Raw genomic sequence first — 12,914 nt, 5'->3', positions numbered from 1 at the left:
GGAGTGTACTTACACCCTCTAACTATCCAGTCAGTGGTTTTGAGATCAGACTGTTGGGAAACACCTTCCTCATAAGGAGAATGGTACCACCCAGTTGTCAATTTACGCATAGATAACCAAGGATCAACACAATATAGAGATCGAAGAAGAATAATGCTCCAGAATCAGTGTGACGCGGAAATACAAGAAATTCACTACTCTAGACCACACTGGGGTTGAGCGATCCCCATTTATTTCCATTCTTATGTTGAAGGTTGAGGTATGATGTTTGCCCACTGCATACGATTGGTCATGGACTATAGGTACCAGTATCGCTCTGTATTAAATATTTTGTGGTGTTGACCTGTTTTGCGCGCCACCCGATGTCTTGTTTTTGGATGTGTGGATGTTAAATGTAAAATAAAATTTTGCTAACTCGTTCTTTAATATCTGTTCTTTGCAGACCTTACATTATTGTCAAAAATCAGAGACCGATGGTGACCAACAAGCACATCCTGGAGCTGTCTCAGGGCTACAGGTTAGTAGGATATCACCAGATCACTACCCCGCACCAATGTCATCCATGCCTTTTACCTTAGAAGAATGGAGGCCATGATGCGCTGCGGTCCGTTCATAGATCTGTGCCCTTCTGTGTCTGCTTCTTCAGGACAAGACTTGACCCAAATACTCGTTTATCAGATCCTTAAAACCCTGATCGGGAGACCCCCCCCCCCCCTTAAAACCCTGATCGGGAGACCCCCCCCACCCCGCACCGCCGCCGGTTAGCCCAGGTCAACAGGCGCAACCATTCAGCCTCGTATTCTGATGCAAGCATAGTCCATGTCTCCTCAAACATTACTCCTGTCTTGGCCCTTTTTACACAGGCTGAGCTATCAGTGGCCCTTGTAAATATGGCAACGATCATTTATCAGCTGATCGCATCCTTTACGCAGCCTGAAAAATGATCACCGTCTGCAGAGCTCCTTCCTGCAATGTGCTGCCGGCAATATGCAAACTGTACGGGGAATGAGCAATCGCGAAAATGATCGCTCAGTCCAATATGGTTTGTGTTGGTAAAAGGGCCTTTAAATAAGCGCCAGTTGAAACGATAAATCGCCGTCAGTGTCGACGTACACATAACGGGTTGGTCTTAAACTGGCCATACCTTCTATCAATGGAGGCCTAATGCTGATTAGTTGCTCTTGCGTGATAGAAGTGGCAATCATTTCTTCACTTCCATCATAGTTGTCCACTACTTGCCTCTTCTCCCATGCCAGCTCCGTTCCCGCGATGTCTGCACTTAGGCTCTCGGTGCCGCTTTTGTGACACGTGACGCCGGCGCCCAAATCAGCGCTGTCATCACTGTCCCCGCCTCCTGTCGAATTGAGCATGAAGACCGAATCAGAGAGCTTGGAATGCTGAGCCGTGTATAACCCCGCCCACACCACTGATTGGTCGCTTTCTGTGTGGTGGTGGGGGGCGTGGTTGGACCAGGAAGCACAAGACACCTTAGTCCTGCAGTGATCATCTCCTGCTGATTAAACCACTGATTTTATGTAAAACGGCAGCACACATTCTAGTAAGTGATACAATGCTGAAATCAGGGTCTCTGCCTCTACATCATGTTGCTGACGTATTTCTTTTAATGAGAGTAATCTGGCATGTTCACACTGCATTTTGACAATGTCTTCAGAAGGGTTTCTCAACGTATTCTTCCAGCTGAAACGTAGCCTATAGATTTACATTGCAAAGAGGGGAAAAAAAAATTGGGCATCAGTTACCTAGGCTCTGTTGGGTTAATAGAGGGCTAATTTTGATGTCTTAAGTGGGAACTTTAATTAGTAGTCCATTTGTATTAGTCCTTGTATCCTATTTGTAATATTTGTATTGATTTATTTTTTCTACTCTGCTTTCAGCGCTTTTATTCTTTTACTTTTCTATTACATTATTGCTATATGATCCGGCAATGCTAATTACTTGTTAAATAGAAGAGCACCAAGGGATAATATTCATATTTGTAGAGAGAAGAGTAATCTGAGCAGGAGTATAGGGAGTCTCAGGACAAAGCTCTTAAAATAAAATAAGAAGGGACAACGATTCTCCCGAGGAACACGTCGGACTCCTCGTGACGACTCGGAACGAGCGACCGCTCCTGGGATTGAGGATTTCCATACACAGATATGCCATCATTATGTGAGCGCCGCCACTCCCTCCTCATTATCTCGCTGACCTTTTACAGGAGCTTTGAGGATTTCCTCCATGAAAGTCTGGTGGAATATTTGGATGTGAATGAAGAGAACGACTGTTACATCTCTCTGTACGAACACTCCATATCCAAGTAAGTGACACCGCTTTATCTAAAGCTTATACACTGGGGTTTTTTTTTTTTTTCTTCCAAATGTTTCACCAATAACTAAATTAAACAAACTTTATATAAATCTATAGTACAATATAGTGAGTATAAGAAACTTTAAAATATGTCCTATCAGAGACATCTGCTTCTTTCTCCACTTATGAGCCACTTCTTCTCCTCTACCCTTGTTTTCTGAATAGAAATGAGAGAACGTGCTTTGATAAGACGTTATCCGAGCATGCTCGGGTGCTAACCGAGTATCTTGGGAGTTCTCAAATAATATGTTTGAGTTCCCGCGGCTGCATGTCTCCCGGCTATTACAGCTGCAACACATTCAGAGATTACCTGTTTGTTAGGCAATCCCTGTAAGTGTTGTGGCTGTCGAACAGCCGCGAGACATGCAGCTGTGAGGACTCGAACATAATATTCGAGAACGCCCAAGATACTCTGTTAGCACCGAGCATGAGCAGATAACACCTTATCCGAGCTCGTTTGCTCATCACTATTCATGAACTTTTGTGTCACACTGAACAGCCGCTAAAATTTGTCTTGGTCTAAACAAGGACTTCCAGCTCACTGAGGGAGCAGATTACAGATGCTTGTTGAAGGTTATGTAGAGTGGGAGGGAGAGGAGCAGAGTGAAATAGAGAACAGATACTTAAAAGCGAGGTACAGGAGTCTAATGAATTTTTTTTTATTTTTTCAATCCTGGATTCACAGACACCCTGCTCAGTACTGCTGTATAATATCCTCCTACATGTGCTGGTGTATGCATGTACTACGTATTAAGACATCATAGCAGCTAGTCTCCATCTACAAGCTTCAATATAGATTCTACAGATGGGGAACTGGTGACTAGTGCCGGATACACGTCATATAATGACTAGTGATGAGAGAACGTGCTCGGATAAGATGCTGACTGTCTTCTGCAGCTGGAAAAATATGTTCGAATCCCCACTGCAGCATGTCTTACCGCTGTTCGACAACCGCAACACAGGGAGGGATTTCCTGTTTATTTGAACACGCTGAAGACACTGGGTTAGCACCCGAGCATGCTCAGATAACGCCTTATCCCTGCACATTCGCTCATCACTAATAATGATCAGAAGTGTTATTCTTCATGTACAGAAGTGTTGTTTCCTCAACACCCCGAAAAACGCTTTGTTGTCTCCTGGATGGTATGGTAAAGGTGAAATTTTACAAACTTTTGAACATTTTTAAAGGGGTATTCCCATCTCAAAAATAGGTGTAATAGTAATAACTCTAACAAATACTTCCAGTTAGAAATGTAGTATAGTTCTTCAGATTCTTTATGTAGCTTACCTCATGTGCAGGGCATTGCAGTAGCTTAGGTATCCTTAGGGAACCACCTAACATCACTATGAGTGGTCATAACCATGGATGCCTAAGCTACTAAAATTCCCTACGCTGGAGGTAAGCGACATAGCTAATCAGAAGAACTATACTATATTTCTAATTGGAGGGATAAAATACACCAACTATATATGAAGATAGGATCTTGGAGATGGAAATGATCCTTTAAACCAATAAAATAACCAAAAGTAAAAAAACTGGAAAAGTTTGATATCGCCATAAAATAACTGACTTGGAGAGTTTTGGAGAAAACAAAAAAAAAAACAAAACTGTTGGCTGAATTTCATTTTTTTCCCCTCCCTATTTATGTTTGTTTCACTGCACGTGACTACTTTTTCCTGCTTTTCAGTGCATTATATGGTAATACGGTGTCTTTCGAAAATTCTCGCTGCACATAGTTTGCTTTTTCCCGACGATCTTCTAGAACGTCCCATGTTGTATTATCTGTAAGACTTGCCTTCCTTCTCATGACCTGTACTTTGTGGTGACGTCTGTTGTTTTTTTTATTATTTTTTTAGGCACACCACCCATTTGGAAATTGAACCCTTTACATTGCTCGGGGTTTGTGCTGGACTTATCCCGTACCCACATCACAACCAGTCCCCAAGAAACACTTACCAGTGTGCTATGGGAAAACAAGCCATGGGTAAGGAAACCAATTTTTTGCACATCTTGGCTATGGGCCCATTTATAACTCATCATCTTTTATTTACGTTGTGGTGTAATGACCACTGTGTCCACGAGGGGGCGCTGTGTGGATGTCCCAAGAGTGTGAGTGGTTGAAGAGCCATTATGTATCTCAAGGTGGGTGACCTTGAGATAGAGACATATGTATGTTTATGAATGCTATTGTAAAGTATATATGTCTGTGTGAAGGACCTGTGGTGAGGTCATAGTCATGTGACCCGGTGGGCGTGGCTATGGACCATATAATGTGGCCAGGTTAGGTCACATGGAATGAATGCTGGGACCTGATTGGTCCAGTTTGGAAGGTCCCGTGAGGAGAAGGATCTCCTCACTAACAGCAGCCTGTGGAGCGGCTGTGTGTGTAATGGCGGCCAGTATCTGAGAGTCCCTGAGGAGTGAGTGGACTTCTGCGGCCTGGAGAAACAGCCATATGGGAACCCTGACGTGGGTGAGATAACCCTGGGGCTAAATAGCCTGTATAATGGACGCTCTCCTGTAATGCTGTGTATATTGCTGCTGGAGGTTTATGAAGGATGAATAAACCTCATAGACTATGATTTGTTGGAAAATCCTGTGCCGGATGTGTTTTTTATCGCTGCAAGCGAGTGTCCCCCAACCCTGAATGACAGCGCTACCTCACAACGTATTAACACATTGTGTGATTTTAGGCATAATGTAAAATCCCAACACTTTTGTAGGTCCCTATCAATAATATGAACGTATATCACATAGAGTGCTTAAACTGACCCAGGACAGTATTTCGGAGCGCTGTCCTATTAATATATTTGTTACCTAACCAACAGTGTGTGAATAAAACTGAAACTAGAAATATCCCACCCCCCAACATGTTTCGCCATGATGGCAGCTTCATCAGGAGTTGGGACAGTCATATTCTGTTCCATCCCTTGATGAAGTCGCTGTCGCAGTGAAACATGTTTGAGGGGATATTTCAACAGTGTGAGCTTACAGATGAGCCACACATTAAAGGGTCGTCCCCCCTCCATACACTGATTTATCATGATAGCAGCTTCATCAGATCAGGGGATGGGATAGTCTCATTTTGCTCTGCAGCAGCTTAGGTGTGTTATGATGCTCTGCAGCAGCTGAGGTGTATTATGATGTTCTGCAGCAGCTGAGTTGTATTATGATGTTCTGCAGCAGCTGAGGTGTGTTATGATGCTCTGCAGCAGCTGAGGTGTATTATGATGTTCTGCAGCAGCTGAGTTGTATTATGATGTTCTGCAGCAGCTGAGGTGTATTATGAGGTTCTGCAGTATCAGGAGTGTATTTATGGTGCTCTGCAGCAGCTGAGGTGTATTATGATGTTCTGCAGCAGCTGAGGTGTATTATGATGTTCTGCAGCAGTTGAGTTGTATTATGATGTTCTGCAGCAGCTGAGGTGTATTATGGTGCTCTGCAGCAGCTGATGTGTATTATGATGTTCTGCAGCAGTTGAGTTGTATTATGATGTTCTGCAGCAGCTGAGGTGTATTATGGTGCTCTGCAGCAGCTGATGTGTATTATGATGTTCTGCAGCAGCTGAGGTGTATTATGGTGCTCTGCAGCAGCTTAGGTGTGTTATGATGCTCTGCAGCAGCTGATGTGTATTATGAGGTTCTGCAGCAGCTGAGGTGTATTATGGTGCTCTGCAGAAGCTGAGGTGTATTATGAGGTTCTGCAGCAGCTGAGGTGTATTATGAGGTTCTGCAGCAGCTGAGGTGTATTATGATGTTCTGCAGCAGCTGAGGTGTATTATGGTGTTCTTCAGCAGCTGAGGTGTATTATGAGGTTCTGCAGCAGCTGAGGTGTATTATGGTGCTCTTCAGCAGCTGAGGTGTATTATGAGTTTCTGCAGCAGTTGAGTTGTATTATGATGTTCTGCAGCAGCTGAGGTGTATTATGATATTCTGCAGCAGCTGAGGTGTATTATGGTGCTCTTCAGCAGCTGAGGTGTATTATGAGGTTCTGCAGCAGCTGAGGTGTATTATGAGGTTCTGCAGCAGCTGAGGTGTATTATGAGGTTCTGCAGCAGCTGAGGTGTATTATGAGGTTCTGCAGCAGCTGAGGTGTATTATGAGGTTCTGCAGCAGCTGAGGTGTATTATGAGGTTCTGCAGCAGCTGAGGTGTATTATGAGGTTCTGCAGCAGCTGAGGTGTATTATGAGGTTCTGCAGCAGCTGAGGTGTATTATGAGGTTCTGCAGCAGCTGAGGTGTATTATGATGTTCTGCAGCAGCTGAGGTGTATTATGAGGTTCTGCAGCAGCTGAGGTGTATTATGATGTTCTGCAGCAGCTGAGGTGTATTATGGTGCTCTTCAGCAGCTGAGGTGTATTATGAGGTTCTGCAGCAGCTGAGGTGTATTATGAGGTTCTGCAGCAGCTGAGGTGTATTATGATGTTCTGCAGCAGCTGAGGTGTATTATGAGGTTCTGCAGCAGCTGAGGTGTATTATGAGGTTCTGCAGCAGCTGAGGTGTATTATGATGTTCTGCAGCAGCTGAGGTGTATTATGAGGTTCTGCAGCAGCTGAGGTGTATTATGAGGTTCTGCAGCAGCTGAGGTGTATTATGATGTTCTGCAGCAGCTGAGGTGTATTATGGTGCTCTTCAGCAGCTGAGGTGTATTATGATGTTCTGCAGCAGCTGAGGTGTATTATGATGTTCTGCAGCAGTTGAGTTGTATTATGATGTTCTGCAGCAGCTGAGGTGTATTATGGTGCTCTGCAGCAGCTGATGTGTATTATGATGTTCTGCAGCAGCTGAGGTGTATTATGATGCTCTGCAGCAGCTGAGGTGTATTATTATGATCTGCAGCAGCTGAGGTGTATTATGGTGCTCTTCAGCAGCTGATGTGTATTATGAGGTTCTGCAGCAGCTGAGGTGTATTATGGTGCTCTTCAGCAGCTGATGTGTATTATGAGGTTCTGCAGCAGCTGAGGTGTATTATGGTGCTCTGCAGAAGCTGTGGTGTGTATTATGGTGCTCTGCAGCAGTTGAGTTGTATTATGATGTTCTGCAGCAGCTGAGGTGTATTATGATATTCTGCAGCAGCTGAGGTGTATTATGGTGCTCTTCAGCAGCTGAGGTGTATTATGGTGCTCTTCAGCAGCTGAGGTGTATTATGAGGTTCTGCAGCAGCTGAGGTGTATTATGAGGTTCTGCAGCAGCTGAGGTGTATTATGATGTTCTGCAGCAGCTGAGGTGTATTATGGTGCTCTTCAGCAGCTGAGGTGTATTATGAGGTTCTGCAGCAGCTGAGGTGTATTATGGTGCTCTTCAGCAGCTGAGGTGTATTATGAGGTTCTGCAGCAGCTGAGGTGTATTATGGTGCTCTGCAGAAGCTGAGGTGTGTATTATGGTGCTCTGCAGCAGTTGAGTTGTATTATGATGTTCTGCAGCAGCTGAGGTGTATTATGATATTCTGCAGCAGCTGAGGTGTATTATGGTGCTCTTCAGCAGCTGAGGTGTATTATGAGGTTCTGCAGCAGCTGAGGTGTATTATGAGGTTCTGCAGCAGCTGAGGTGTATTATGATGTTCTGCAGCAGCTGAGGTGTATTATGGTGCTCTTCAGCAGCTGAGGTGTATTATGAGGTTCTGCAGCAGCTGAGGTGTATTATGAGGTTCTGCAGCAGCTGAGGTGTATTATGATGTTCTGCAGCAGCTGAGGTGTATTATGGTGCTCTTCAGCAGCTGAGGTGTATTATGAGGTTCTGCAGCAGCTGAGGTGTATTATGAGGTTCTGCAGCAGCTGAGGTGTATTATGATGTTCTGCAGCAGCTGAGGTGTATTATGAGGTTCTGCAGCAGCTGAGGTGTATTATGATGTTCTGCAGCAGCTGAGGTGTATTATGATATTCTGCAGCAGCTGAGGTGTATTATGAGGTTCTGCAGCAGCTGAGGTGTATTATGGTGTTCTGCAGCAGCTGAGGTGTGTTATGATGCTCTGCAGCAGCTGATGTGTATTATGAGGTTCTGCAGCAGCTGAGGTGTATTATGGTGCTCTGCAGCAGTTGAGTTGTATTATGATGTTCTGCAGCAGCTGAGGTGTATTATGATATTCTGCAGCAGCTGAGGTGTATTATGGTGCTCTTCAGCAGCTGAGGTGTATTATGAGGTTCTGCAGCAGTTGAGTTGTATTATGATGTTCTGCAGCAGCTGAGGTGTATTATGATATTCTGCAGCAGCTGAGGTGTATTATGGTGCTCTTCAGCAGCTGAGGTGTATTATGAGGTTCTGCAGCAGCTGAGGTGTATTATGATGTTCTGCAGCAGCTGAGGTGTATTATGATATTCTGCAGCAGCTGAGGTGTATTATGGTGCTCTTCAGCAGCTGAGGTGTATTATGAGGTTCTGCAGCAGCTGAGGTGTATTATGGTGCTCTGCAGAAGCTGAGGTGTGTATTATGGTGCTCTGCAGCAGTTGAGTTGTATTATGATGTTCTGCAGCAGCTGAGGTGTATTATGATATTCTGCAGCAGCTGAGGTGTATTATGGTGCTCTTCAGCAGCTGAGGTGTATTATGAGGTTCTGCAGCAGCTGAGGTGTATTATGAGGTTCTGCAGCAGCTGAGGTGTATTATGATGTTCTGCAGCAGCTGAGGTGTATTATGGTGCTCTTCAGCAGCTGAGGTGTATTATGAGGTTCTGCAGCAGCTGAGGTGTATTGTGATGTTCTGCAGCAGCTGAGGTGTGTTATGATGCTCTGCAGCAGCTGAGGTGTATTATGAGGTTCTGCAGCAGCGGAGGTGTCTTATGGTGCTCTGCAGCAGCTGAGGTGTATTATGATGTTCTGCAGCAGCTGAGGTGTATTATGGTGCTCTTCAGCAGCTGAGGTATATTATGAGGTTCTGCAGCAGCTGAGGTGTATTATGAGGTTCTGCAGTATCAGGAGTGTATTTATGGTGCTCTGCAGCAGCTGAGGTGTCTTATGGTGCTCTGCAGCAGCTGAGGTGTGTTATGATGCTCTGCAGCAGCTGAGGTGTATTATGATGTTCTGCAGCAGCTGAGGTGTATTATGGTGCTCTTCAGCAGCTGAGGTATATTATGAGGTTCTGCAGCAGCTGAGGTGTATTATGAGGTTCTGCAGTATCAGGAGTGTATTTATGGTGTTCTGCAGCAGCTGAGGTGTATTATGAGGTTCTGCAGCAGCTGAGGTGTATTATGTTGCTCTGCAGCAGCTGAGGTGTATTATGGTGCTCTGCAGCAGCTGAGGTGTATTGTGATGTTCTGCAGCAGCTGAGGTGTATTATGGTGCTCTGCAGCAGCTGAGGTGTATTATGATGTTCTGCAGCAGCTGAGGTGTATTATGATGTTCTGCAGCAGCTGAGGTGTATTATGAGGTTCTGCAGCAGCTGAGGTGTATTGTGATGTTCTGCAGCAGCTGAGGTGTATTATGGTGCTCTGCAGCAGCTGAGGTGTATTATGGTGCTCTGCAGCAGCTGAGGTGTATTATGATGTTCTGCAGCAGCTGAGGTGTATTATGATGTTCTGCAGCAGCTGAGGTGTATTATGAGGTTCTGCAGCAGCTGAGGTGTCTTATGGTGCTCTGCAGCAGCTGAGGTGTCTTATGATGTTCTGCAGCAGCTGAGGTGTATTATGATGTTCTGCAGCAGCTGAGGTGTATTATGGTGCTCTGCAGCAGCTGAGGTGTATTATGAGGTTCTGCAGCAGCTGAGGTGTATTATGAGGTTCTGCAGTATCAGGTGTGTATTTATGGTGCTCTGCAGAAGCTGAGGTGTCTTATGGTGCTCTGCAGCAGCTGAGGTGTATTATGATGTTCTGCAGCAGCTGAGGTGTATTATGATGTTCTGCAGCAGCTGAGGTGTATTATGGTGCTCTGCAGCAGCTGAGGTGTATTATGAGGTTCTGCAGCAGCTGAGGTGTATTATGAGGTTCTGCAGTATCAGGAGTGTATTTATGGTGCTCTGCAGCAGCTGAGGTGTATTATGAGGTTCTGCAGCAGCTGCGATGTATTATGCGCTTCTATTGCAGCTAGTCTGCAGCTAGTGAAGAACCTCTTTTTAAGCAGAGACGAAAAAGTTGAATTAATGGTTGCACAGGACCACAAATTTTCCCCACAAAGTGATCTGCCACAGCTGAGTTCTGCCGGAAGAGACGAGCAGCACCTGCGCAGCACCCGCTTATCTTCAGTCTAGTCCATTTCTGATATGATAATATGATATTATTTTTGCCATTATTGTGTACGGACCGGTCATCGGGAGGTTTCCATTGGTTAATTTTTACTAATAAAGGGAATTGTGATTGACGTGACAATGGCCGGGGGCGGCTTGTACAGCCGGAGACCAAGAGTGAGGCCTCGTAGACAGATTTCCTGGAGTAAAAAAAACGTGAGGATTTTACTGGGTTTGGCTTTCTTTGCTGGAACACATTTGGTTTTCTTGCCACACACAGTCAGGCTGGATCAGTGAGTACAGAAAACCTATTCAGCCTCGCACAGGCCTTTTGTCATCTTCTCCCTGAATGAGGTTTTTTTTTTCCCTTTTTTTTCGCCTTTTTTTTTTTTTTGTTCGGAGTGTCATTTGCAATTCATTGTCTGTTTTCTGAGGTTGGTGTATTCAGCTGCCGTGACCCCGGGTCTTGCACATTTAGCTCCTTGGATACAATGCACTGACGTTACTATCGATGGTCCGGATACAAAGGCTGCAAGATATCCTAAGCCATAAAAAAAGGCCTTTGTTTCTGTTATTACCAAACACCTGAATAAAGAAGTCAGATAAAAACCCTCACTGGGGAAAATTGGCAGCAGAAGTCCAACGGGTACAGATATGTCATAAACGAATGAATATGGAGCTGCTAAGAGGCATCTAGGAAGAAAAGTTGTAGAATTGTTTATTAAAGGGGTTATCCAGGTAAAAAAAGAAAAGATCATTATACTTTTTTTCTTTTTTTTTTTTCCAAATACTTTTAATTAGCAAATCACATGTAATTTGTTTAGGGAGGTAGTCACTATAGGGTTAAAATGGACGCCACCTTGTTAAACTGATCGAAACATGTCCTGGAATGTTAATAGGATAGGGAGTCTGTGAGCATGTGTAGCAGGAAGAAGCTTTGCATCTCCTTTTATGTATAGGATACTGTGCTCCTAGTAGAAAAATTGATCTAATACTAGAGATACCAGGAGTGCTGAGGTAAGAAGAGGCTGCTCACACTGCTGTCCACCCTCTCTGATCTAATATTGGAGATACCAGGAGTGCTGAGGTAAGAAGAGTCTGCTCACACTGCTGTCCACCTTGTCTATCTGATCTAATACTGGAGATACCAGGAGTGCTGAGATAAGAGGCTGCTCACACTGCTGTCCACCCTGTCTATCTGATCTAATATTGGAGATAACAGTGGTGCGGTGTAAGAAGAGACTCACACTGCTGTCCACCTTGTCTATCTGATCTAATACTGGAGATTCCAGGGGTGCAGAGCCAACAAGATGCTGCTCACACTGGAGTCCACCCTGTCTATCTGATCTATTACTGGAGATATCAAGTGTGCTGAGGAAGAAAAGGCTGTTGACACTGCTGTCCACCTTGTCTATCTGATCTAATACTGGAGATACCAGGAGTGCTGAGATAAGAAGCTGCTCACACTGCTGTGCACCCTGTCTATCTTATCTAATATTGGAGATAACAGTGGTGTGGTGTAAGAAGAGGCTGCTCACACTGCTGTCCACCCTGTCTGATCTAATATTGGAGATGCCAGGAGTGCTGAGGTAAGAAGAGGCTGCTCACACTGCTGTCCACCCATCTATCTGATCTAAAACTGAAGCTATCAGGGGTGTTGAAGTAAAGGTACTGTCACACTTAGCGATGTACCAGCGATCCCGACCAGCGATATGACGCGGTCAGAATCGCTGGTACATCGCTAAGTGGTCGCTAGTGAGCTGCCACACAGGCAGATCTCACCAGAGACATCGCTGGTGACCGGGGTCGCTACTTACCTGTCACACTAGGCGATCCTGCGTCCTCTCGCCCGGCTCCACGCTCGTCTCTCCACAGGAAGCGCCGCAGGAAGCTGACAACGAGAAACAGTCCAGGACGTTCTCGCGCGATCAGCGATTACCAGCTGGCGAGCGGGTCGTTGGTAAGTATCAGACACAGCGATATCGCTAGCAATATCGCTATAACATCACAAGTTATAGCGATATTGCTAGCAATATCGCTTAGTGTGACAGTACAGTCATGGCCAAAAGTTTAGAGAATGACACAAATATTATATTTTCACATGATCTGCAGCCCTCTGGTTTTTATGTGTGTTTGTCAGATGTTTTTATCACATACAGAAATATAATTGCAATCATATTATGAGTGACGAAAGGTTATATTGACAGTTAGAATGAGTTAATGCAGCAAGTCAATATTTGCAGTGTTGACCCTTCTTCTTCAGGACCTCAGCAATTCTCCCTGGCATGCTCTCAATCAACTTCTGGATCAAATCCTGACTGATAGCAGTCCATACTTGCAAAATCAATGCTTTTATTTTGTCTGAATTTGAAGGTTTTTGTTTGTCCACCCGTCT

General features: G+C 44.8%; 1 protein-coding gene across 1 annotated transcript in view; it reads left to right on the top strand.

Moving 5' to 3' along the window:
* POLR3B (RNA polymerase III subunit B) overlaps positions 1-12,914 on the top strand; it is a 165,510-nt gene that overhangs the window by 75,555 nt on the left and 77,041 nt on the right. The window contains exons 17-19 of the mRNA XM_073567837.1: positions 443-517; positions 2,219-2,317; positions 4,225-4,352. Of these exons, the coding sequence (XP_073423938.1) occupies positions 443-517; positions 2,219-2,317; positions 4,225-4,352 (302 nt within the window). The remainder of the gene's footprint in view (positions 1-442; positions 518-2,218; positions 2,318-4,224; positions 4,353-12,914) is intronic.

Source organism: Dendrobates tinctorius, unplaced genomic scaffold (assembly GCF_039654945.1).
Source record: "Dendrobates tinctorius isolate UK_male_01 unplaced genomic scaffold, ASM3965494v1 ptg000020l, whole genome shotgun sequence".
In the NCBI taxonomy this organism is placed as follows: domain Eukaryota; kingdom Metazoa; phylum Chordata; class Amphibia; order Anura; family Dendrobatidae; genus Dendrobates; species Dendrobates tinctorius.
This window is presented reverse-complemented; position numbering and strand designations above follow the sequence as displayed.